At 43.6% G+C, this 27,405-nt stretch overlaps 2 protein-coding genes across 2 annotated transcripts; both read right to left on the bottom strand.

The window, feature by feature from the left end:
• Positions 1-1,025: 1,025 nt before the first annotated feature.
• znf622 (zinc finger protein 622) lies at positions 1,026-9,315 on the bottom strand. The gene is made up of 7 exons (XM_004078751.4): positions 9,186-9,315; positions 7,394-7,976; positions 5,872-6,132; positions 5,636-5,798; positions 5,443-5,558; positions 4,397-4,540; positions 1,026-3,704 (listed from the first exon to the last, which is right to left on the bottom strand). Exons 2-7 carry the CDS (start codon positions 7,968-7,970, stop codon positions 3,571-3,573), a joined length of 1,395 nt encoding a protein of 464 aa, XP_004078799.1. The 5' UTR covers positions 7,971-7,976; positions 9,186-9,315; the 3' UTR covers positions 1,026-3,570.
• Positions 9,316-10,057: 742 nt separating this feature from the next.
• LOC101159852 (tripartite motif-containing protein 16) lies at positions 10,058-12,306 on the bottom strand. Its single transcript, XM_023965385.1, is given in 1 exon segment — positions 10,058-12,306. A coding segment is annotated over 1 exon segment (1,665 nt). The 5' UTR covers positions 12,265-12,306; the 3' UTR covers positions 10,058-10,599.
• Positions 12,307-27,405: the final 15,099 nt, after the last annotated feature.

Here is a 27,405-nt window from a genome sequence, read left to right as displayed (position 1 = left end):
TATGGAGGAACGGTTTTATTAAGTTGAAATTAAGATAATTCAAATATAAATCTTGGCGACATTTTTTTTCCAAAGTTAGTTTTGTTTTAATGGTTGACCCATAACTGATCCTAATCAGCATCATAAGGAGGAAAGTTTGATTGTATCTCCAACAAAAACCTCGGATTCCTGTGTCTGAATGCAGAAAGTTCCATGTTCCTACCTTAGAAATGGTTTGTCCACGTTATGATGGTTACCATGGTAACATAAGATTTTAAAAGCATGTGACTTGGTTTAAGAAGAGCATTGTTCCTGCTGCAGGTTTGCTTCTTTTCTGGCTTGAAAACTTCTACTTCCTAAAAACATTCAATAACTCTACAGCTTTGAACTTGATATGTTTTTGGATTAAACTAAAGCACAAATGAAATTCCCGTTTACAGAACATGAGAGAACATAAACTACTTGTAAACTTGTGCTTTTTATTGTTTATGTGAGAAAACAAATATTTCGGCCCTCTGGAGACTTTTATTCTTTCAGCAGCTGGATGTGGTTGCCATGGCAGCACCTTTCTTTCCAGGCTTTCAGTGTGTTCCAGTTGGGATGCTTCTGCACTCCAAACACACACAGAGTGGAAACGTAAAAAGGTTCACGAAGAGTGAAAAGTATTCACGGCTCAGGTGACGCATCAGAAGCATGGAGTTTTTGTTAACATGTCATTGAACCTGTGAGCGGCGTTTTATGACCTGCAGGAGCTGCCCGCCATCACTGCCCCCTGTGAGCCAGCCTGTCAGGCTGAGTGGCTGCTGCAGGCGCCTTCTCGCCAGCTCCCCACGCCACCCCTGTCAGAGCTACACGTGACAAATTGATCAAAATGGTGGCTTTTCTGTTGGTTTTAGCTCCATAGCAACCATGTCGGGGGGGGGGGGGTCTATATAATTGGTCTGTATAATTTGGGTCTGTATAATTTGTAGAAGAACTTCCAAAAAATAAACTTTTGGATTTTCTTAGTAACTGAGGTTATTAATGAGCCACGCCCACTCTCCTAATACTTTCATATCATATTTAATTTCATTCAGCTCGAGCCAAGGATTCATGTGTTACATTTTCACAAGATTCCAGAACAAAAATGTGTGGGCAACAGGGAAACGCCACTGCTACGTCACAATTTCAATCTTACCCAAAAAGCCTTTTTTCCAGCTCGCCATGCTAACGCCGTTCAAAGTCTACAACTTCTAAACCCAGAATTTTTTATCCAGGTAGCTTCTAAATGAAGCTGAAGGAGGCAGAAGGAGATGGATCAAAACCCCTAGGAGGAGTTTCATCCTGTTGCTGGTACTAAAGGTGTTTGTTTTTTTTGTCAACATGGCAGCTGAGGTCAAAGGTCAACGCTAATTCGGTTATGGTTGTGGACGTAACTTGGTGTGTGAAATTTCTCAAACAGAAGTTTGTTTCCCAATTTGTGGAAAAATGTCAAATTTCACTCTTTGCCACACAAGCTTTGGGTTCCGTGGCCATCCCATAATAATATTAAAACTTCTTTTAGATATCCCGACACGTGTTTTGGTTTTATTAGTCGAGTTTTTAGCTTTATGAGATTTTGGCTCCATTCCTTTCTGGTCAGTTTTATCTGCTGTCATCTCTTTTTTCTTGTCGTTTCCTTTACCCAGAATTCCTTTTCCCTGGTTACTAAGCGCATGCAAATTTAGATGAGCTTTTGAGCATCTTTGGGAAATTTGGACTCAAAGGTGCAGTGAAATAGAGGAAACCATCTGGTCCTTGCACGACAGAATGACATCCAAAAATGAATTTACTAAGGAATAGTTGGGATTCTGAGGACCATGATGCTCTTTTTCAGAAAAAAAACTTCCTCTCAAAGTGCTGCAGTGACCCCATTTTCTATACCGGCCTTTGGACTCTGAGGACGAGCAGAAACGGAGACAAAGACACGAAGGCCGTAGGTTAAAGGCTGGGTGAGAACAGGACCGACCCGGCTCCAGCATCACTCCGCCTCCTGCCTGACCTCCACGGCGCTAATGCCTCCCAGCCATCCCTCGTCCTCATCAATTAGTGTCCTCGCCGTCGGCCTGTCTGCGCCGCCCCTCCTGCTCCGCTCTTCCTGTTGACGCCGTCCTACAGCGGCGTGCCCTAAACCTCTGAAACCATCGCGCCGCAAACACACTCTGGGCCTGCAAACAGGAAGCGGACAGGCTGCCAAAGATAAAGTGGAGGACCACAAACAAATGGGAGTAACTGAGCTCGCTAATGTGGCGGTGCGGTGGGTCGGCTTCCTGCCCGAGGACCATCAGTTTCCATGACATCACCTCTGAGAGTCAGACTCACTGAGGCCCGACGTTCACCAGACGAGAAGAAGAAAACTAAAGAGGTCCACGTCACTGCAGCACCAAGGACAGAGGCCAAAGAACGACGATGGAAAAACATTTACAGAAGCTTTACGGTGAGATGTGAGCAATAGTTTAATAAAAATAAAAGTTTTCATAGTCAAAGTCAGCTGATATGGTTCCGATTTCTTTTAGAACGAGCCGATTCACCGACTGGAAACTAATTTAAGAGATCTTTAACCAAAACTTCAACCAGTCTGACTCAGAAATACCTGAATCACAAACAGAGAAGGTGAACTTTTCCAGATTCATCCGATTTCATGCAACAGAATCAAAGTAAATTAAATATGTGAACAAACAGACAAGTAAAAAAGGATGAATGTCGTATCCATCCACATCTTAGTTTCCTGAAGTTCAGCCCGCTGTTGTTTTTCCACATCACAATAATCCAAAGGGAACATTATTAGACATTATCACACGGTGTGGTCACATGACTTTGTGTTTCCACACACTGGACTTTAATGATGGACGGATCGTCTCACGCTGGCCTGTCTGCTGTGTCAGGTCAGTTTTACATTATAGTAAAATAAACCATCAAGTCTCAATCCAAATGGTATTTTCCATAATCAATATAATGGAATTTTTCATTTTAAAATGATTGGTATAGATCAATTCACAGCTTCCCTCAGACTGATGGATCTGGTCATAGGAATATAAATCGATCCATAGATCAAGTTGATTCATCAATACACCCAACTGAACACCGACCAGAGTCTGGGACTCGGATCTGAGCCCCCTGAACGTCAGCAGACCTGAACCTAGACTTAAAGGAAACCACGACCACAAACCTCCCCGCTGTCCTCCAGGCTCCGCCCTCTCCTCTGCAGGTGTCTTGCTTTAGAAATTCAGCTGATTTTTCCTAAATTCTTTCCTTTATTGCATTTTTTATTCAGTGAAGCAAACTGGAGTTTGTACAGCGTGAGGTTTTGGAATCATGCAGACAAATCAAAGCGAAAACTGGGTTGAAAGGAGGAAGCCCGGTTTCTGAAGAACTCCAGTTCTGATGGGTTTTGGGGAGCAACAGAAGTGGAGCTGTGGGCTTCAGAAATCTGATTTTGACCACAGATGACATTAAAGCTGGTGGTAGATCACACGTTAGCCATGTCCCGATCACGTGAGACCTTCAGCGGTCGACTCAAACCTCAGCGTGGAGGCCCGTTCAGAGTCCTGCTGGTTCCGCTCGGGTCGCCTTTTAGAACATGACTTGGGCTCTGAAGTGCTTCTGCAGGTTGGCGTTGTTGCTCATCCCCATCTTCAGCATCCACCTGGACTTCATCCTCTGGACAAACTGCATGTCTCTTTGCCTCTGAAGAGCAGAGCTGCTGCCTAAAATGATACAGAATCCAGCAGAGATTGGTTTTTCATTTTTTTAACGATGTCACAATCAAAAATTCTAGAATCTTAACCCTTTAACCCCAGAGTTTTAGCTCCAGTGCTGACATTCTTTTGACTACTTCAACCTTTTATGCGATGAATGTCATTCTAGTGGATCCTAAAGCGGAGAAAAACAGCTTTTCTAACCAAATGTCATTCATATCTTCCTTAAAACTAAAAATTATTGATGACTCTGTAGTTCCATGAATATGATGCCAAGTATTCATGACGAGTTGATTTCATTAGAATCATTTATTTGTTTTTAAATTGATGGGATTGGAAATATTTCCATTTTAAATTAAATTCTATTACAACTAGTTATCTACATTTTAAGTTCCACTCTATTCTCCAAGTCCTCTCAGTGGTCTTTTACTTGTGATTATGTCATTTATAGGTAAAATCCTGCATTCCAGATCCATCTGACTGACTTCATTTATTGCTCTCATCAATGTTAACTTCCATCTTGGTGAAACTTTGAACACTGAGAACAAAGTGAGAACAAGGTGAACGCCGTCCAAGCGCTTTATGCAGCAGCGAGTCTGTGCTAATCCTGTGAGCACATCTATGGGGATTTCCATTGAAGGTTAGCCTGAAGCTAACGCAGAAAGCTGCTCGCTTCTCCGGTTCACAGGTGTCTGCCTCACCTGCGTCGCCTCCCCAGCCCAGCGCCTTGTATTGCCGGAGGACTCTGCCCACCGCCTTGGTGTTGTGGGTCAGAACCAGCGCTCGCTGCGTCCCAAAGCGCTGCTTGTAGTACCTCACGAGGGAGCGGTGGCCGACCTTTGCACCTGCACAGACAGATCCTCGTCACACGTGGAACGCCTCAAAACTCGCCAGGGTGAGATCTACAGAAACGCTCTTTGACCCAGATTTCTGGATCATGTGATCTGCAGATGCTGATTGACGTCGACAGTCTAAAAACAATGTGAACATGAATAATTTAAAAAGCTCTTTGAACTGCAATAAATGTAGAGAGTTGAAATTTACTAAATGCTAGAAAGCAGAGAAATAAAACAAGGTTGGAAAAACAAAAAGAGATTTTTATGTGCATCTTTTACCCCTTTATTCATTTGGATTTGAGGATCACAGTGATCCTCTGGTGATCCTCAAGTGATCCTCTGTGAGCTCGTGTGTTTGCACAGACACATGAAACAGAGAGTGTTAGCCCGAGGGTCTACGGCGGCTGGGATCGCCCTGTCGTGTCATCGGTGAGGCCCCGGCTTATGCTGACAGCCTGTCGATGCCTGCGCTGCTACAGGACAATTTTTAACAGTCAGACAGGGTCAGGACGCCAGCAGGGGGGCAGGGGGGTGGCAGTCTGAAATCAGCCGATCTTCAGACGATTTTGAGACCTCAGAGACCCTCCCATCAGTCAATTATCGCGCTGCTGTCTTCCTGCGACTGAATTCAATGTGAACTTTTCCTTAAAACGTCGGCATGTGAAAATGCTGAAAAACTGCCGTTTAGTCCGCCGCGCTGCAGCATTTTGGTATTTGTGAGCGTAGTCTTAGCTGAGGGTTCTGCTGAGTAAACCAGCAAAGCAGCAGCAGCTCCGCCCCCAAACATCAGGGGAGTCTAGAGATTTCAAATACGGCAGCAACCTCTTCCAACGGCAAACAGACATTTTACAAAGAGCCGACTCAGAGCGACGGTTCAAAACTCATCTCTGGAACTCCCCCCATGGAATCACCTGATGGGAGAGTCAGCTCCAGCGTGTCCTCATCGTACTCCAGGTTCCCGTCATCAGGCAGCTCTTCCTCCGCCTCCTCCTCCTCCTCTCCCTCCTTCCTGTCAGGGTAGCTGCTCCTGTTTGCACAAACATTCAAAACCTTTTCTTCCAGCTGCACCCTAAGGCGTTTGGCTCATCGGTTAAAGCGGATCACCTGAAGTCGTAGAAGTCTGCGAACTCCAGCGCGGCGTCTCCGTCTGTGAAGAGCTTGCAGTGGCTTTTGTCGGTCATGTGACTCTGAACGGCTTCTGTGGAGTAGAACGAGCGGCCCTTCTCGTTGCACCACAAACACACGTTCCCGGCGCCAACCTTCTCTCCTGTGGAAGAACGGCAGGAAGCTTCAGCAGAAGCTGAAGCTGGGTCAGAGCTCTGAAGCCCGGCTGGACTCACCCAGGTACCGGATGAGGCCCCTGAGGTCCACCAGGAACTCCACGTCCGGGAGGAAGAAGCCGTGGACTTTGGTCATGTGGGCCACGTTCTTCAGGAGAGACTTGGAGTGGTGCGGGCAGAACAGGCAGTCGGTGACGGGGAGGGAGCCAGGCAGGGGGGCGGAGCCTGATGGATCCACAGAGTCACCTTCCTTCTGATCCGCCGCTTCCTCTTCATCTTCGTCCATGTCTTCCTCCTCCTCCTCCATGTCCTCCCACTCCTCTGGAAGATTTGCAGTCAAACAACAACAACTTTAACGGCGGCCTCCACCGACGAGGTTCTGCTGTTTAGGATTCTAGACTTCTTTGGAGGAGGAGAAGCCAAAACAGGAAGGAACTCTTCATGTCAGACTTAAAGGACCGTTTTAGGGTTTCAGCTAAGCCAACATGCTGGTGGTTGGGACTCCAGCTTCTAAAGGCAGATCGTTTAAACCTGTGTAGCACATCGTTCACACAGAGCCTTTAGCACCACACAGAGGAAAGCAATAATCCCATCCATCCAATCCCCCCCCGCCCACTTCCTCCCTCCCCCTGCTCACTTCCTCCACCTCTTTTAGGGAGTTTCTAAGGCCTTCCCAGGCCAGCTGAGGGACTTAGGCTGTGTCCGCATTCCTATGGTTTTGTTGATATTATTATATTTTTATTCTACGTTTATTTTTTTTCAATTTAGTTTTGCTTTACATCATATTTAATTGATTGTTTTTCTGCTTTAACTGTATTGTGTTTTTTATTGTTCAGCGCTTTGTGATTTTATCTGTGAAAGGCGCTATATAAATAAAACTAACTTACTTAAATACATAGTGTGGTCGCCATTTTGTAGTGCTGTCCAAATCTACGGTTCCCAAATCCAGTGCCCTAGAAATTTCCGAGAAGTCTCTGCGAAAAACCAGTATGCTCACTAGAACTGCCAATAAAGACCACGATGCATTGCATTGCATTTAAATTTTTTTAATAAAATATCCATGTTTTTATCTTCAGAACGCTGTGTCTGATCAATAAATGATCGTCGCAAAACGCTCTTTTCAGTGAGATTTTAATTTTATGAAATCTGCGATGTCATATTTGCCGTTTAAAAAAATAAAATAAAGTAGTGAGTGAGGCGTCTGAATTGCTTTCAAAATTCAGGGCACTACCATAGTGCAGCACTATATAGGAGGGATTGGGAGGGAATTCAGATACCCTGCCGGACACACGCGTGTCCTGGGGCTTCCCCAGACGGGGGCTCCGCCCAGTGGGACATGACTGGAACACCTTCCCGAGGAGGAGGTGTTCTGAGGGTCTGGGAGGCATCCGGACCATCCGAACTTTGTGCATTTAACTTCCAATGAGGATTCCATGTAAATGCACATTTTTCTATTTTTCCAAGCAGCAGAGAACTCTACACTTTCGGGTCACGGTTTGTGTCTCTGCGCAGACGTCACATCAGCACCACCTTTTAAAGGACTATGATTTATGAGGAGAAGGGACCAGTTTCATCTCCTTACCCTCCTCAGCTGGTGCTCCTTCCTCCCTGTCTCTCCTCTTCACCTGCTCCTCCAGCCACAGGCTCCTGGGCGGCTGCTCACACCGCTCCGCTCTCCGCTTGGAGGCTCCTTGGGACGGCTGGCCCCCCGTCTGCTTGGCGGGACTGGGCCTCTGCTGCTCTTTGAGGGCCTGCTGCAGCGCCTGGTTCCTCGTGTCGTGATCCACCTTCTCCTCGCCGAGCCCCTTCTCCAGGTTCTTCTCGTTCATCTTCTCCACCTTCCTCTGGGCGGCGAGCAGGGCCTGCTTCTCCGCCTGCTGGTGCTTGTGGGACTGCAGGTGGTTCTGGTGAGCGTTTGCGCTGGAGAACCTCTTGTTGCAGACGCCGCAGACCTCTGTGGCGGTGGACTCGCTCAGCTGCTGCTCGGCGACAGCCCTCTGCAGCAGGACCCGCTCCTGGAAGTTCTCGGCGGTGACGGGCGGCATGTCGGCCACTTTCCGCTTCAGGTTGTACCGGTGCCAGTCGGTTTTGTAGTGCGCCCGCTGGACCTCGCCATCGGCAAAGGTCACTCGGCAGCTGATGCAGGTGTAGGAGGCCATGGACACCTGGAGACCCAAAAGGAGAAAACCGTTTGCTGCCGGGTCACAATAAATACAGAAGTCTTCTGTTTGAAATCAATAAAGGGAAAAGCATAGATCAAAAGCTGTAGAATACAGAGTTAAAAGCAAATGAGGCAAAAAGGTTCAGGACAACTGTAAAAAAAACAAAGACATATAAATATAACAAAAACACATTTTCCCACTGCAGTCATCTTTTGGAAAAGCCTTTCCCGCTGTCTTTTACTTATGATTGTGGCGTTTAAGTCAAAAATCAAGAAACCTGTGTCGTTTTCTAGGACATAGTTTCTGCAGAGTGGCAGTAGTTCTATAGAAATTTACCTATTAAGTTATTGCCCCCCCCCCCCCCCCCCCCCATTCCCGTCACCCATAACTGTTTACACTTTTTCCAGCTAGCTTACAGCCTCTCTCCCCCAACTAAACATTAGTGGTGTAATTAAAAAATGGAGAGCAATATTGAAGCCATCCAGCCGTACAGTTTAGATCCAGATGTCAGCTCAGATGAGGAAAACAGAGACGGACACAGATCTAGACGTCTAAGTGGATCCATCAGAATGGAGCGGATCAGAGAGCTCGTGGCTCGCCAACTGCTTCTACGTCACAATCTTTTCCCAAATAATTTATTTCATTTGATCCTGATTCACAAAGATTTGATTATATAATTACTCACAAATGCAAATTTCAGCTAAATTTCATCCTTTATGATTAAAAATCCACAAGAACATTTTTAAAACGCTAAATATGCAAAAAAAAAAAAAGTTAATTTTCCTAATAGATATCATTCACCGTCATTTTAAATCTGCTTTTCGATTTAGATTTCCTTCATTTTAACCTTTCTCGATTTTCCCAGGGGAAAATAAAATCAAAATTAAACTGAAATGAACGTCAGTTGTCAATCATCAAAAGAAACAGAAATAGTTATGGGTTTGTGAAATACTGTATTTAGTTAGAAAACAGGTTGTTTTCAGCAAAAGGAAAAAATTAAATAAAAATGTGGATTAAAATCATAGAAACAGCACCACAAGCAGAGGTTAATCATTTGATTTTCTTTGGCTACAGTTGAATTTTTACAGACTTTAAGCAAGCTAAGCGTCGCCATGAGGAACGAACGGTAGTTAAATAAATCACTAATTTTCACCAAAACAACAACTGTGATATGTACGTATACTTGAAGACTTTATTTGGACATTTACTTACCAACTGTGCCCACTATCAACTTCAAAAGGAACTTTAAATCGATCAAACGTTGATAATTTCCAAGTTTCTGAGCACGAACCACACCAGACCAACATAAAGGTTTCTTCTTTATGCGATTTTAACACAAGGTTTGGATCGATTAGCGCCACCTGCGGTATCGGAGTGTTATATCTTTACAATTTAAAAGGAAATAATTGCGTAAACAGAGCAGACAGTTCATTTATGAAAGAACATTGACTTTAATTCTGAACTTTGAACTTATTGCTCAACTTTTCATGCTGGAATCAATCAGAGAAGCACCAAGATTTCCTCAGTTTTAGTAGAAAAGAGAGATTAGAATCCTGGTTCCTGATCCTCTCCAGTAGATGGCAGTAATGCAGCATTCCTTTGTTTTCTGCAGCTGCTTGAAACTCATGAATTTAAAGCCCCAAAGCCTGAAAACAGGACTTTCTGAAAAGAAGATCAGAATGATCAGAATCTAAAGATTGTCTTTCAGCTTCAGTCCAGTTCAGTGTTCTGTCTGAGCAGCTGATTACACTGAAAACCAGACCTTTGGTGTTTTCAGCTTTTGAATCAAAGTAAAAAAAACTTTTGGATCAAATCTTGAGGAAAACTTCTCATTTGACTGGAATGAAACTGTTTTACTGCAGAAAGTCAAAAGGACACAGACTGACTGACAGAGATGTTTCTGCTCTAAACATGATCTGTGTCATTTCTGGAGTTCCAGGAAAACTGCCTCAGTTCTTCCCTCATATTTTCTTCATCAGATTTCACACAAACTCTGGAATGAAGACAAAAGAATCAGGATGTTTTTATTGTCAGATGATGAGAAACAACTTTTCTCTGAAGAACAAAGAAATGAAAACACAAATCTTCAATCCAAAGTGGAAATGAAGCAAAAAGAAAGAAAACAAAGTTGTAAATGTTCTTCTTTCTACAAACACAATCTTCTCCTTCAGTTTCTTCTCTTGTTGTGTTACAGCTTCCTTCAGTTATAATAATAATAATTAATGGATTAGATTTATCTGCTTTTCCAGACGCTCAAACTTACTGTGTGTCCATTATCCATTCACTCCTCATTCATACTTGGTGATGAATGATGAGTTCACATAACAACAACACAAAAACAGGAACAAAACATTTGTGTGAAATTTGAATTCAAACAGTCAAATCCCAAAGTTCAAAGAAACAACAAGAAAACAGATTTTACTCCAGAAAGTTTGAGATTCATGTTCAAAAATGTCTCAAATCCACATTCTAGGGATTTTTCATTTCTCTCTTTATTTCTGACTACAAACATTACTCCACAGAATATTAACAGTTAAAACGTTTAGTTCAAAATGATCCAAAGCAGAGAAATCACTACAAACAAACATTTCACTTCAACATTTCATAACACACTGAACTTTAAGAACTATTTGAGTTTACAGAACTCTGCTGTGGCTCCATAACCCATCCCCAGTCCAGCATGAAGTGGCTGAGTAAATGTGGTCTGGACTCTGTGGAGGAGAGTCATGCTTTCAGAGACGCTGTAGAAGGACAGAACACCTGCTCTGTGATCCAGGTACACTCCTACTCTGAAGGAAACAGGAGCTGAGATGGAGGTTTTTGTTCTGTTGTGGTTAAACGAGAATCTGTCTGGAGAAGTAAACAATGACCAAGATTTATCATCACAACCAAATGCACTTTCATTTCCAGATCTGCTGATGTTCTTGTATGCGACTCCTACACAAACAAAAAAACCTCTCCTCTCCACCTCCCAGTAACAACGTCCAGTCAGACTCTCTCTACTCAGAACCTGAAATCGATCAGTAAATCTGTCTGGATGATCAGAATCAGACTGAGGTTTTTCCATAAATGTCACTTTTCTGTTTTCCTCTGACAGTAACAGTTGTCTGTGTGCTGTGTTTGGATCCAGTGTGATGTGACATGAATATTTGAAGAAGTCAGCTCTGCTCTTTGGTTCTGGTTCTGGTTCTGGCAGTAAAACATCCACATGAGTGACTGTCAGTGAGATGTTTGTCCATTCCTCTCTCAGAATGTCCTGCAGTTTGTCTCTGAGCTCTGACACAGCTGCTGTCACATCCTCAAAGTATCTCAGAGGACGGACATTGATGCTGGATGAGTGTGTGGACTCACTGAGTGGTGGCAGTGAGGGGTAGTTGAGCAGAAACTGGCTGTGATCCTCTGTGAGTGAGAGCTGCTTCAGCTCAGCGTCTCTCCTCTTCAGCTCAGTGATCTCCTGCTCCAGCTCCTCCTGAAGATCTTTGACTCGACTCACTTCAGTTTGCTGCTGGGATCTGATCTGCTGCTTCACATCACAGCTTCTTTTCTGGATGAGACGGATCATCTCAGTGAAGATCTTCTCACTGTCCTTCACTGTTTGATCAGCAGAGTGATTGATGGCCTCCACCTCCTGTTGAAGCAGCTTCACCTCCTTCTCTCTGTCCTGGATTCTCTGCTGGATTTGTTGTTGACTCTCCTCCAGCTCTCTCTGCCTCTCAGTCCTTTCTGCTGCAGCTGAGACTGTGTCGTGGCCTCTATGTTCATCCACAGAGCAGAGATAACAGATACACTTCTGATCAGTGCGACAGAACATCTTCATCACCTCATCATGACGGGAGCAGATGTTCTCCTGCAGGTTCTTGGAGGGTTCCACCAGCTTGTGTTTCTTGAATGCAGCTGCATCCAAATGAGGCTGAAGGTGTTTCTCACAGTAAGAGGCCAGACAGATCAAACAGGACTTGACGGCTTTCAGTTTTCTTCCAGTGCAGACATCACAGACCACATCTACAGGTCCAGCATAGCAGAGATCAGCAGGAGCAGCTTGGAGTCCAGTCTTCCTCAGCTTCTCTATTATATTTGCTAACATGGTGTTTTTCTTCAGAACAGGTCTCGGTATGAAGGTCTTCCTGCACTGAGGACAGCTGGGGATTCTCTCCTCTTCATCTCAGAATCCTTGAATACACTTCATGCAGTAGCTGTGTCCACAGGGAATAGTCACCGGATCCTTCAGCAGATCCAGACAGATGGAACAGCTGAAGGTTTCTTGATCCAGATCAACTCCTTTCTGCGCCATTTCTCCTCTCAGACACAAAGACTGTGAGAGTTTCACTTCCTCAGAAATCAGTATGATCCTCCCATCAGATGGTTTCACCGTGAGTTCAGCCAATCAGCTTCTTTCTTCTCTTCCTGTTAGTTACGCCCATCATGACAGAGGAGGAACTGCAGTTCTTTCTGCAGTGAAGGTTTCCTCACAGCTCGTTTCCCTTCATGACTTTCAACTTTCAAATATTCTGTCATTAGGAGGATGGATTTCAGGATCAGATTCCAGTTTTTGGTTTCCCAGAAGACTTTATTGCAACTCATAAACATTTATTGGTTTTACCGTCAGTCAAAGATCATAAAAGAGACAAAGTACAAAGTTCTTCATGGTTATCAACAAAACTTCTGTTTACTAATTTGGAAATAGAAATAATTCATCTTCTAGTGAGATTTTATTTGAGGCTGAAAATTTATTAACATATTATAAAGTTTAGTTTTTACTTTTGTTTTTGATGCAGTTTATTTAAACAGTTTATATCTTCTGGTTTAAATGGTCAAAAAACATATGTTAATGAAGGCAAATATAACAAATGAAGCAGAAACACAACAAAATAACAGAAATATAATGAAGAAATTTAAATTCGTTGATCATTTTCTTCAACCAGTTACAGTTTATTATATTACAGTTTAATAGAAAACTTTTTCTAAGTTTTCCTAAAAGTGCTAACATTGTGATTAGCATCATCAAGTGATTCAGGAAAACACATTATTAAAATGCTAATTACTCTAACTATGCTAGCTACGCTAATGTGGCTAAAAGTGCTAACATTGCGATCATCAACTGACTCAGAAAAACACATTACCTAAAATGTTAATCATGCTAACTATGCTAGCTATGCTAATGTAGCTAAAAGTGCTAGCACAGCGATCAGCATCATCAACTGACTCAGAAAAACACATTATCTAAAATGCTAATTATGCTAACTCTGCTAGCTATGCTAATTTGGCTAAAAGTGCTAGCACAGCGATCAGCATCATTAACTTACTCAGAAAAACACATTGCTCCATTGGTGAAAGCCATATGTCATGAGTTGATAAAAAAAACACTTTTTTTCAAAATGGCGGCTTTTCTGTTGATTTTATCTGCATAGCAACCGTTTTATGTTTTGTTCCCCTCGGGAGGACGAACAGATTGATGTCAGTTTCACACGAATTGGAAAAAGTAAACTTTTTGTTGTCCTTAGCAACAGTGGTTTTATGCTTACCACGCCCACATTCCTTATATGTCAATGTCCAGCGTTTTTCATTATGTTCAGTTCCTTACATGGATGCATTCATTCAAATTTCACTGTATTGCATTGAAAGGCATGGGAGTTATAACAGTACGCCACTTTGCTAGCTCGCCACGAGCACGCCGTTCAAAATCTACAACTTATAATTCCAACATTTTTTTCAAAGTAGCTAGCCATTGATGCCCAAAAATTTTCGAGACGATCGATGAAAATTCCAACGACAAGTTCACGTTTGAATCTGGTGGTAAAGGTGTTTTTTATAGAAAATTCAAGATGGCGGCCTTTTCCAGAGGTCAAAGTTTGACGAAACTCCAGAGCTGATTGCAGACTTATACTAGGGACAAGTGTGTCAAATTTCGTGAAAATCCCTCAGAAAAAAGTTCATTTTCCCATATTGTGTTAAAACGCGAAAAACGCAAAATGGCAAATTTTGGCACAAAACGGCCGCCAAACCGTTGGTCATGACGGCAACACGTAATGATTTCAAAACTTTGTTTGGATATGCCCGACAAAGTTATCTGGGTTTCGTTAGCCGATTCTTTAAAAAAAAATCAGAATTTTTGTTTTTTAGCCGAGTCATCACTTTTTTTGCGATGGTTTTTTGTTTACCACGCCCACATTCCTTTATCGATTTTGTCGTATGTGACATCATTTTGTTCAGTGTGGGCCAGGGAACCGCATATATCAGTTTCAGGAAATTCTGATAAAATATGTGCAAGCTAGCTAAAATCGCAACAGTTGCGAATTCGCCACGCGCACGCCTTTCAAGATCTACAACTTCTAATTCCAACATTTTATCCACAGTACCTTGCCATTGATGCCCGAGAAGTTTTCAAAAAGATCGATAAAAATCCCTAGGACGAGTTTTCGTTTGTATCCATTACTAAAGGTGCTTTTTTTGAAAATTCAAGATGGCCGCCCCTTCCCAAGGTCAAAGGTAAACGAAACTTCTCTGGTAGTTGTAGAATCAAGCTGGTGGCACGTGTGTGCAATTTCGTAAAAATCGCTCAAACAAAAGTGTTGTTTTCCCATATTGTCAAAAAACACGAAAATCACCATTTCTCTGTGTTCGCCACAAAATGGCCGCCAAGCCGCAGGTCGTGTGGCCATCCCATAATGATTTCATAACTTCTTTGGGATATCTCCAACACGTGTGTTTTGGTTTTGTTACTGTACTTCAAAATATTTATGGCCCGCAGCAGCAGTCACTAACTGCAAGGACCATATTGTTTTCGCAGTTGGAACGACAACTTCGCCGCCTTTCAGCGAGAATGTGACCCCCGCCGCATGCTCGAAAAGTCACCAAAACGTGCACACATCTGGGATAAATTGCGAATGAATTTTCCACAAAGTCAACGTCACCCCCCCGAAGACGATGACATCACGGCCAGCGATCCCGTCAAAAAAATGAATGGGCCGAAAATTGCATATGGGGCCGAACAAAATGTAGTTCAGAATACAGTTGCGAAACCCAAACACACGTGTTGGGGATATCCCAAAGAAGTTTTGAAATCATTACGGGTCGGCCACACGACCTACGGCCTGGCGGCCATTTTGTGGCGAACTCTGAGAATTGCTGATTTTTGTGTTTTCCCACGATATGGCAAAACAACACTTTTTTTTGAGCGATTTTCATGCAATTGCACACACTTGCTGCCAGCTCCAGTCTACAAACGGCACAGAAGTGTTGTTGACCTTTGACCTTGGGAAAAGGCCGCCATCCTGCATTTAAAAAAAAAAGCCCCTTTAGCGCCACATAAAAACGAAAACTCGTCCTAGGGATTTTTTGCCATTGTCTCGTAACTTCTTTGGCATCCATAGCAAGGTGATCAGGACAAAATATTGGAATTAGAAGTTGTATATTTTGAACGGCGTGCGCGTGGCGGATTCGCAACCGTTGCCATCTTAGCTAGCTCACACATTTTTTAATCGGAATGTCGTAAAGAGGAAATATGCGATTCCCTGGCACACGCTGAACAAAACGATGTCGATAAAGGAATGTGGGGTGGTAAGCAAAAAACCGTCGACAAAAAGACTCGGTCTTTTTGCCGACTCGGCAAAAAGAAAAAAAATCCGGATTTTTTTTAAAGAATCGGCTAACAAAACCCAGATAACTTTGTCCGGTATATCCAAACAAAGTTTTGAAATCATTACGTGTAGGTGACACGACATATGGTTTGGCGGCCATTTTGTGCCAAAATTTGCCATTTGGAGATTTTCGCGTTTTTACACACTATGGAAAAAGGAACTTTTTCCCGAGCGATTTTCATAAAATTTGACTCGCGTGTCCCTAGCCTAAGTCTACAATAACCTCTGGAGTTTCGTCAACCTTTGACCTCGGGAAAAGACCGCCATCTTGAATTTTTCTATAAAAAACACCTTTACCACCGGATTCAAACGTAAACTTGTCGTTGGAATTTTTATCAATCGTCTCGAAAATTTTTGGGCATCAATGGCAAGCTATTCTGAAAAAAATGTTGGACATAGAAGTTGTAGATTTTGAACGGCGTGCGCGTGGCAAGCTAGCAAAGTGGCGCACTCTTATAACTCCCATGCATTTCAATACAATACAGTGAAAATTGAACGCATGCATTCATGCCTGAAACTGCATACATTGAAAAAGACTGGAAATGGACATATAAGGAATGTGGGCGTGGTTAGTATGAAACTGACATCGATCTGTTCGTCATCAAAAGGTGATCAAAACACAAAATGGTTGCTATGGAGATAAAATCAACACAAAAGCCGTCATTTTGAAAAAAAGTGTTTTTTTTTATCAACACATGACATATAGCTTTCACCAATGGAGCAATGTGTTTTTCTAAGTAAGTTAATGATGCTGATCACTATGCTAGCACTTTTAGCTTTGTTAGCATAACTAGCACAGTTAGCATAATTTTCATCTTAAACAATGTGTTTTTCTGAGTCAGTTGATGATGCTGATCGTTATGCTAGCACTTTTAGCCACATTAGCATAGCTAGCAGAGTTAGCATTATTAGCATTTTAGACAATGTGTTTTTCTGAGAGAGTTGATGATGCTGATCGCAATGCTAGCATTTTTAGCCACATTAGCATAGTTAGCATAGTTTACATAATTAGCAAATGCAGCCTCGACTAGTTTTTAATTTGTGGGCAGTGAGGGCAGTGAGGGCAGTGAGGGCGGTGAGGGCGGTGGGGGTGGCGGTGGTGTGTAGAGTTGGGCGTGGAAGGCGGGTTGCGTCAGGGGGCCATACAACGGCGCTTGCGGCTTTAATTTTTTTGGCCCCATAAGCAATTTTCGGCACATTCATTTTTTTTACAGGAACGCTCGCCTTGATGTTATCGTCGGGGAGGGGTGACGTTCTCTTTGCCGAAAATTCATTTTCAATTTATCCCAGGTGTGTGCCAATTTTGGTGAGTTTTCGGGTATGTGGCGGGGGTCAAATTTGAGCTCAAAATGTCCGTAGGAAACAGGAAATGTGATAATGAAACAAAGCAGAAACAATATAGAAGTTTTTGCGGTTAGGATTTCCTATGTATTTCAATGCGGCCTGTCTTTTACTATAGGCTGGGCATGTCTTTTTTGGCTTTAAATCCGTCTTTTGAGGGCTTTTTGGGGCTTTTCCGTGTTTTTGTCGTTGTTTTGCGATTACAATTTTTACATTTTTTCGTTGGTGTTGTGTGTGTGTGTGTGTGTGTTTTTGTTGCGTTACACAATTGTCGTGTCGTTGTGTGCTCTGGGCGACTTTTGACACCATTTTTTGGCGTTTTGACGCGTTTCTTTGACGTTTTGGACTTTTTGAGTGTTCGACACTCGTAGCAGTTACAATATGGTCCTTGCAGTCTGTGACTGCTGCGGGCCATAATAAAACAGTGTTTGTTAAGTAAGACAGAAATATTTGATTTGAATTTAAGATAAATCAAATTTATCTTTTAAAGCCTTTTTTCTTTGAACAGTCTGTAATGTGAACCAATTTCATGTGAACGAAATCTGACAGCTATTTTCCAATTGGAGATAAGGTGTTGGACGCCATCGTGCTGGAGATTCAGTGTTGTCATCCAAATGTTGGCTGCAGGATCATGATGGAACATCTACCATCCAGAAGGTACACATTCAAAGGAAGGCTGGACCTCCAGACAAAATAACATCATGGTAGAGAAACAGCAATGGGAGGGCAAAAAAAAAGAAAAAAGATTAATCCTTGAGGACTGGGGTTGGAGACCTCAGTCCTCCATTCAGATTGCAAGACGGCGTCAGTACAGTGAACCAGCACCCAATCACCTCTGACGTATTGATGGGAGTCAGAGATATTCAGTCAATAATCTCTTTGACAGATGAATTTATTTTCAAATATATTTGGATTTATATTTAATGTATAGGAATGTCATATTACTGTTGGGAAAATAGACAGTAATTGCTTTCCAAATTAGCCACGAGTGACGTCACTCAGTGATGTAATTTCTTGGTGAGCGTAATCCAGTGCGGATCGTTGCTTGACTGCTTGCTCTTGTTTGGCATCAGCCTGATTACTATAGCCTTACTTTAGTGTTATCTGGTTTAATATTCACATTTAGCATTTCTTAGTACACTAGGATATACATTACTGTGTTAGCCGCTTGGAGTCCATTTTACTCTTAATTTGCAAAATAAACTGCTTCTCCTTAGCTCAAAAACCGCTAGCCGTAGCTCATCACTTAACAGGGCTTCCACTTCTTCTGCTTTCCTTTCCTGCCCCATGTGCCATATGTTTAGTGAGGATCTTGCCTCCTTTAGTGAAGATAGTGGTAGATGTGCTAAGTGTAGTCTTGTGTTAGACTTGGAGGCCAGGCTAGAGCAGTTAGAAGCGCGGCTCTGCACAGTGGAAGCTAAGCCGGCTAGCCATGTTGTTACTCGTAGCACGGGCCGCGCTGCCAGGGATAACCCAGTTAGCACCCCAGCGCCTTCCCAGCAGCCGGGAAATATATAGGGGTTTGCACCGGTTGGGAGGAAACATAGTGCTAAACTCAAAAACGAGACTCCACGTCAGTAATAGGTTCTCCCCCCTAAGCGACACACCCGCTGAACCCTCGACTCTGGTCATTGGCTCTTCTGAAGTTAGAATCGTGGAGTTCCCAGCGGCTACAGTCAGATGTTCTCCAGGGGCCAAAGTTGGTGACATTGAGGGAAACCTTAGGATGGTAGCTCAGAGTAAGTCCAGGTTCCGTCGAGTCGTGATTCACGCAGGCGGTAATGATGAGACAATCAGAGGTGGTTAAGTTAAACGTAGCTTCGGTGTGTAAACTTGGTAAGTCAATGTCAGAAACTGTCATTTTCTCTGGCCCCCTGCCAAACTTAGTCAATGATGAAATGTACAACAGGTTTTCATCACTTAACCGCTGGCTTTCTTGATGGTGCCCAGAAAACGGCGTTGGTTTTGTGGATAATTGGAGCGCGTTTTGGGGGAAGCCCGGTCTCATGCGGAGAGATGCCGTCCATCCTACTCTGGACGGTGCCGCTCTTCTTTCTAGGAACATTTCTGTTAGCCTTAGTCTGTTAACCTGACAATCCAGAGACGAGACCCGGGCACAGAGCAGCAGTGTAAAACTCTCCTCTGAGCCTCCCTTAGGGTTAGTGCTGGTGCAAAACCCATGAAAGTCAAGCAGGTCCTATTTTTAGCTTATGTGCTGAAAGACAAGTGAAAGGAGTGAGACACAGAAACCTTACAGTGACAGACACCAGTTCTCTATGACCTCTCAATAACAAGAGGCAGAATTATGATGTAATTAAATGTGATTTATTAAACATTAGATCAATTTCCTCTAAGTTCAGGAAACACAGCATTCATTTTCACTGTTATGTAGATGATACGTAGTTGTATTTCTCCATGAAGCCTGACCAGAATGACCAGATAGAGAAACTGAATGCCTGCATCAGAGACATCAAGACCTGGATGACAATTAATTACCTCCTCCTGAACCCAGAAAAAACTGAGGTCATTATACTAAAAACCTCAGAGATGCTACGTCTGATCAGATAGTCTTACTGGATGGCATATGTATAGCCCCCAATTCCACAGTTAGAAACCTAGGGGTTTTATTTGACCAGGATTTATCATTCAAGGCTCACACATCTCAGGCGTGTAGAACTGCTTTTTTTCACCTCCGGAATGTTGCTAAGATCAGAAATATACTTTCTAAGAGTGGTGCTGAAAAACCCATCCATGCATTTGTTACGTCGAGGCTGGATTACTGTAACTCCTTGTTAGCAGCGTGTCCTAAGAGTTCCTTAAGAAGTCTCCACCTTGTTCAGAACACAGCAGCTAGATTGTTAGCAGGAACTAACAGCAGAGATCACATCACTGCTGTGTTAGTTTCGCTCCATTGGCTCCCAGTTGATTTCTAGAATCAAGTTCAAGATCCTCCTGTTAACCCATAAGGCCTTACACGTTATGGCCCCGTCCTATATCAAAGACCTCACAGTGCCTTACCATCCAATAAGAACACTTCGTTCGCAAAATGCAGGACTGCTTGCGGTTCCTAGAATTAGTTAAAGTACGGTTGGAGGTAGAGCGTTTAGCCACCAAGCCCCTGTTTTATGGAATAAACTCCCAGCTCATGTAAAAGAGGCAGACACAGTTTCTACATTCAAAGTTAGACTGAAAACATTCCTCTTTGGACAGGCTTATTGTCAGACTGGCTATTGTTCAGAGAATATTTACCCTACTGTTAATTTGTTTAAATTAAACTTAACAATAACAATAAAGTTGTTAGTGGGGTGCTAGAAGTTTAAAGCTTGGGAAACCATGGTGCACTGGGGTTCTGTCTTCTATTTTTGTCTACTTCTCCTCTTCTTCTCTCCTCTATTCTTGATAATTTATTTATCATTTTGTTCTCCAAGCCTCTGTTTGGTGCAGTGCGATTCATGTACTGTCCCTCTTTCCCACTCCCCAACGGGGGAGTTCTGTCCTGTGGGAGTGCTTCCAGATCCCAGTTGGCTCATGCGTGCTCCTGTACCTGACTGTGTACCTCGTCTGTGGCTCGCCTCTACTACTACTCCTACACCTTGTTGTGCCCAGTTTAGTTTAGTCTATTTAGTCAATGTTTTAGTATTATCCTATTGAATTCTATGCATTTATGATCCTTTTTGATTGTATGTCTACCTTACGAACCCCACTGAGACGACTGTTGTTCTGAATTTGGGCCATCTAAATAAAATTGAATTGTATCGAATACAAACTCCCACTGTCTACCTTTAAGGCCAAAACAATCTTATGGCAACTTGGCGCATTTAACAAATCAAACAAATGACTCCTCTCCTATGTCGACAAGAGACATTTGGAGTATAATTTTTAAAACCGTTGCAATGACTCTTTTCACTATTTGTTTAAATACAGCAAATTATATTGTTTTAATCACTAAAATTGCATATCACGGGTTTTCCTCATATCGTGCAGCCCTATTTATGAGCTACATGTAATAAATGAGTGAGTTAAAGGCCACAAAGTTCAAAATAAAGGTTTTTTTTTTTAAGCAGTGAGGACTGAGGAGGGACTCTGGAGCTTGCTGGGATTTGGTCACTAAGAAACTGGACCAAATGACTCTCTTAGTTCTAACAGTAGCAGACCCCTGAACTATGCTTTTTGTTGCATACACACTCCTTACCACACCATACTTTATACTCTAATACATATATAAAAAACTTGCCCCTATCACCCTTTCGTGGGTGGTTTCTCACTCAAGCTCGGGTCCTCTACCAGAGGCCTGGGATCTTGAGGGTTCTGCGCAGTATCTTAGCTGTTCCTAGCACTGCGCTTTTCTGGATTGAGATGTCTGAGATCTTTCCAGGTATCTGTTGCAGCCACTCCTCCAGCTTGGGGGTTACTGCCCCGAGTGCTCCAATTACCACAGGCACCACTGTCACCTTCACTTTCCAGGCTTTCTCCAGTTCTTCTCTGAGTCCCTGGTATTTCTCCAGTTTCTCATGTTCCTTCCTCCTGATGTTCCCATCGCTTGGCACTGCCACATCCACCACAACGGCTTTCCTCTGTTCTTTGTCCACCACTACAATGTCTGGTTGGTTCGCCATTACCATCCTATCAGTCTGGATCTGGAAGTCCCACAGAATCTTTGATCTCATTCTCTACCACCTTCGGAGGTGTTTCCCATTTTGACCTTGGGGTTTCCAGTTCATATTCTGCACACATGTTCCTGTATATTATTCCAGCCACTTGATTGTGGCGCTCCATGTATGCTTTACCTGCCAGCATCTTACACCTTGCAGTTATGTGCTGGATTGTTTCAGGCGCCTCTGTGCACAGCCTACACCTTGGGTCTTGTCTGGTGTGGTAGATCTGAGCCTCTATTGTTCTGGTGCTCAGGGCTTGTTCCTGAGCTGCCAGGATGAGTGCTTCAGTGCTGTCCTGTAGGCCAGCCCTTTCTAGCCATTGGTAGGACTTCTTGAAATCAGCCACATCAGTTATGGTCCGGTGGGACATCCCATGCAGGGGTTTGTCCTCCCATGAGGATCTGTCCTCCAGCACTGCATCCTGTGCTCTCTATTGCCTCGGACATTCACTGAGCACACTGTCAGTTGGGGCCTTAAGCTTGATGTAATCATGCATCTTGGATGTTTCATCCAGGAAAGTGGCTTCTACACTCACTAGTCCTTGGCCTCCTTCCTTGCGTCTAGCATACAGTCTCAGGGTGCTGGATTTGTGATGGAACCCTCCATGCATAGTGAGGAGCTTTCGTGTTTTAACATCCGTGGTCTGTATCTCTTCCTTTGGCCATCTTATTATTCCTGCAGGATATTTGATAACGGGCAGTGCATAGCTATTTATGGCCCTGGTCTTGTTGTAGCCATTGAGCTGGCTTCTCATGACTTGCCTTACTCATTGGAGGTATTTAGCTGTTGCAGCTTTCCTTGTTGCCTGCTCCAGGTTGCCATTTGCCTGCGGAATTCCAAGGTACTTGTAACTGTCCTCAATGTCTGCTATTGTTCCTTCTGTGAGTGAGACCCCTCCTGTGTGGACAACCGTGCCTCTCTTTGTCACCATCCGGCTACATTTCTTGAGCCCGAATGACATCCCAATGTCAGTACTGTAGATCCTGGTGGTGTGGATCAGGGAGTCAATGTCACGTTCGCTCTTAGCATATAGCTTGATGTCATCCATGTAGAGGAGGTGACTGATGTTTGCCCCATTTCTGAGTCGGTATCCATAGCCAGTCTTGTTGATTATTTGGCTGAGGGGGTTCAGACCTATGCAGAACAGCAGTGGGGACAGAGCATCACCTTGGTATATCCCACATTTGATGGACACTTGTGCAAGTGGCTTCCCATTGGCTTCAAGGGTGGTTTTCCACAGCTTCATTGAGTTTCCTATGAAGGCTCTTAGAGTCCTGTTGATGTTGTACATCTCCAAGCATTCAGTGATCCATGTGTGTGGCATTGAGTCATAGGCTTTCTTGTAATCAATCCAGGCTGTGCACAGGTTGGTGTGTCGTGACTTGCAGTCTTGAGCGACTGTTCTGTCAACCAGGAGTTGGTGTTTGGCTCCTCTGGAGTCTCTACCAATGCCCTTCTGTGTGTCACTCATGAATTGATCCATGTGCCTATTTATCTTGGTTGCAATGATGCCTGACATGAGCTTCCATGTTGTGGAGAGACAGGTTATTGGCCGGTAGTTGGATGGGACTGCACCCTTTGAGGGATCCTTCTGGATCAGGATCGTTCGCCCTTCTGTTAGCCATTCGGGGTGAGTTCCATCTCTTAGCAGCTGGTTTATTTGTGCTGCCAGGCGCTCGTGGAGTGCAGTGAGCTTCTTTAGCCAGTAGGCATGTATCATGTCAGGGCCCGGTGCTGTCCAGTTCTTCATACCTGAGACTCTTTCTTGGATGTCTGCCACTGTGATGGTTACTGGATTCTGTTCAGGGAGGTTGCTATGTTCTTCTCTCAGAGAGACCAGCCACTGGGCATTGCTGTTATGTGCTGTCTCTTTCTCCCATATACTTTTCCAGTACTGTTCAGTTTCTAGCCTTGGTGGGTCTGCTCGGCTGTTTTGACCCTGCCACTGAGCGTACACTTTCGCAGGTTGAGTTGCGAACAGCCTGTTTATCCGTCTGGCTTCATTGTCTCTTGTGTACCTCTTTAGGCGGCTGCTCAAGGCTAGGAGCCTTTGTTTGGCAGTTTCCAGTGCTTCAGGTATGGGCATCTGGCTGTATCTCTTAGGTACTTGCTTTCTCATTGTACCTCTTTGAGCCTCTGTCAGCTTACTCACATCCTTCCGAGTTGCCTTGATTTTGGCCTCTAACCGTTGCTTCCATGGTGGGTATTGTTTTCTCCCATGGTTACTCTTATAGCCAAGCATCTCAAGGATCACTGCTGCTGAAGTGTAAACCAGTTCATTGGTTTCTGTGATGGTTGTGGTAGGAATTGCCCTCAATGCTTCATTCACAGTTTCCAGTAGACTTTCAGGCGGTACATCACTTAACCGTTGTAGCTGGTGTCGGGGTTGCCAAGTGTTCATTCTAGACATGATCTTGTCTTTCAGGTCAGTTGCTGCCTCGCTCAGCGTAACTGTGGTTGTTGGGGCTGTGTACCCAATCTCAGGGTGGGAGTGTAGTATAGCCTCCTCTCTGACCTGTTGTTCTGGCTCTCCCGGGGTATTGCCATTGTATTGTATCGCTTCAATCTCAAGTTGTGATAGGAGTTGCCGTTTGTGGATGTTAGAGCATTGGGCTACCAGTTGTTTGGCAGTTAGCCTTGATTGTGGGTTTTGAAGCATCCATTCATTCCACATTCTCTGCATGTAACCACGCTGGTTGGGATTACTTGAGTAGTAGCATTCTAACAGAACCTTGTTCTCGCATCTAGTCCATTTCCGTCTTGTTCCAGTAGCCCACTTTCCATCAGAGTGCTCTGGTCCCCCAGCACCTGACGCAGACCTTGTTTGGCCGGGCGACGTCTGAGCCGGCATGACATGTGGTTCATTGTCTCTCATGTTTGTGAGGTAGGCTGTAGCGTAAAGGGTCTTGCCCAAGGACCCTCACTGGGTGATGTTAATTGCTCGCCATTGTTATGGTAATTGCCCCATTTCCATTGTTATGGTAATTGCCCCCATTTACCATTGCCATTATATTGTTCATTCCGCCCCTGGGAATCGAACCAAGGTTTCCTGCGTGACAGTCCTGTACCTTACCAACTGAGCTACCCATATATATATATATATATATATATATATATATATATATATATATATATATATATATATATATATATATATATATTCAAACAAGAAAGGTGGTGGCCTGTGGTCTTCTGTCTAGCGGTGGGCGATAATGGGGATTTGGGTATCAATCTGATACCAAATAATTACAGGGCTAGGATCACTGCTATTGATACTGATACTGTTTCTTTTAATGTTGTTAGAATAATTTCAGAAATACACAATTGTTTGGTAATTAAATGCATGATAAGAGAATACAGGACAGACACCTTTGGCAAATAAAAACGTTACTGAACTAATTATAACAATCTGAACTGAACATACATCAAATATAGAACATTTATAGTAATAATAGCATAATAAGAAGAAAACAGTAGCTAGTGAGAAACAAAGAAAAGCAAAAATCTAAGTAAAACAGCATCACAAACATACATTGTCAGTTTGTTCATTTATAAACTGACAATGTTGCCAGATTGTGTCAGGATTCAGAGACAGATCCAGACGCTGGAACCCGGAAGGAAACACACAGGTAAGTGAATTGGTAAGTAGTGTTTATTTCTCCGTTGAGGGCTTCTGGTGAAGGGTGAGTTTTTGGGCGTGATGAAGCTGGAGATTTTTTTTTTTTTTTTTTTTTAATTTTTTTTAACTTGTCCTGTCCAACAGCTAGGCAAACAGATGAGAGCTGAGGGCCCCTTGTGTTGGACATATTTTATTTTAACAAGAGGGATTATTAATCTTCAGACAAACCAAAAGTATGTCTGAATAAACCCCTTTTGTAATTGAGGCCAAACTTTATTAATTTCAATCATGTTTGAAAATCTTTGGTGTTGGACCGGACGGAAAAGGAAAGAGGGGAAGAAGAGAGAGGGACGCTAGAGAGAGGGGGGGGTAGGGGGTGATAATAGGAGGGGAAGGGGGGTAAGACCATGAAGCAGCATAGAGCAGACAGGTTTACTGGTTGTTTATCATTACGGTACAGTTCAAATGTAGTACAAAAAGGGCGGGGCCTGTTCACACACACTCAAATATTATCAACACACCTGCTAGATGCAAAAATGTCCACATGTCAACATGTACACAAAACAGATAGTGTTCACGAACGCATACCTATGCCTTTAAACCAACTAGTGTGAAATCTTTCATTCATTCAATCATGCAAACTATTAGTGCAAAGGTGAGCTAACACCTGTGCTCAAGTGAGTGTTTATGTTCTTCTAAAATGGATGGTGGAATGTGTAAAGAAGGAGGAGGAGCGCCCAGCCACCCCCACACCCAGACCCCCGCCGCAGCAGCAGCGGCGGCAGCCGGAATTCCCCCAACGCCATACGGGAACAGGCAGGGAACAACCGCCCCCCGGGCGACCAAGACCGCCACCCAGGCCAGGGCCAGCAGGACCGCCGCGAGGCCCCCAGAGCCAGAGAGCAGGGAGGCGCGGAGGGAAAGAGAGCGCCCCCCCAGCCCAGCCAGGAAAGCAGCCCCCCCGCCGCGCCGGAAGAGCCCAACGCAGGGCCCCACCGGAGAGGGACGCCCACAGCCCCAGACGAGCACCCCACCACCACCCAGGAGTTCCGGGCATCCCCCCGCCCCGACCCCAGGTACGAGCCAGGACCCCCCAAGGGAGACCCGCTCCACACAGGCTGGAGATTTTGACACTGCGTGGCTGGAGGTCTTGACGAGGCGTGGCAACCTCAGGAAGCTTCAGAAAGGCTGGAGCTGCTCGTGGTGACTTCCACTAGGGTGACACTTGTGGTGTGCGGGTCCTGAGACAGGGAAACAAGATTAGTAGGGTTCGAGGCAACAAAGACCAAAGCATGAACTTAGACTGGACCAAGTTTAGTCGCCATAAGGAACCAAGGCGTTGAATGCTGGAGCTGAGCTTGATTGAAGTGAGTGGTAACAGCTGGTGGAGTCAGGAGCAGAGCAGAGCAGAGCAGAGGGGGAGGAGAACTGACAGAGGCACCATGACAGATTGGTCAGTTTTTTACCCAATCTGGCAACACTGAAGACAGATTGATGCTTTGCTTGTAATTAAATTCAAATTTTAAATCACTACTTTTCACCTAAAAAACAACTGTAATATCTACGTTTACTTAAAGAGTTTATTTGGACATTTATCCAATCCAATCCACTTTATTTATATAGCACATTTCTCAAACAGGCGGTTTCCAAAGTGCTCTACAGTGACCAAAAACCAGACAAAAGATTCCCATCAAAATAAAAACAAAGTACACCAGTGAAATGAATAAACATAAAATAAAAATAAAAACAGGATAACAACACTGATAAAAACAAAGAGGACCACACAACTCACGCGGTGTTAAAAGCTACAGAATAAAAAATGTTTTACAGTTTTTCTCCAAAGGTTTGGCTCATTTCTTGAAACAGAAATTATATTCTCAAAACAATATGGACAAACCTTCAAACCACTTGGCAATTGTTCACTACAGAATGGCATTTTTCATTAGTTTCATCAAATTGCAAATGTCTTAGTTCATGTCTCAATGTCTCAGTACATCTTTGCAAATGATTGAGTACAGGTAGCCTTCATTTAGCACAATTTCCAAGTGAATAGATCTTGTTGTTCTAAACTGATTGTTGATTCTCAGTCTAATGGTTGTTGGCTCCAAAATGAGTTCATTGTGTAAGTCATCACATGCACAATAGTCTGTTCAATTGTCAAAATCAGTCAAGAACATAAT

This window comes from Oryzias latipes, chromosome 17 (assembly GCF_002234675.1).
Source record: "Oryzias latipes chromosome 17, ASM223467v1".
Taxonomy (NCBI): Eukaryota; Metazoa; Chordata; class Actinopteri; order Beloniformes; family Adrianichthyidae; genus Oryzias; species Oryzias latipes.
This window is presented reverse-complemented; position numbering and strand designations above follow the sequence as displayed.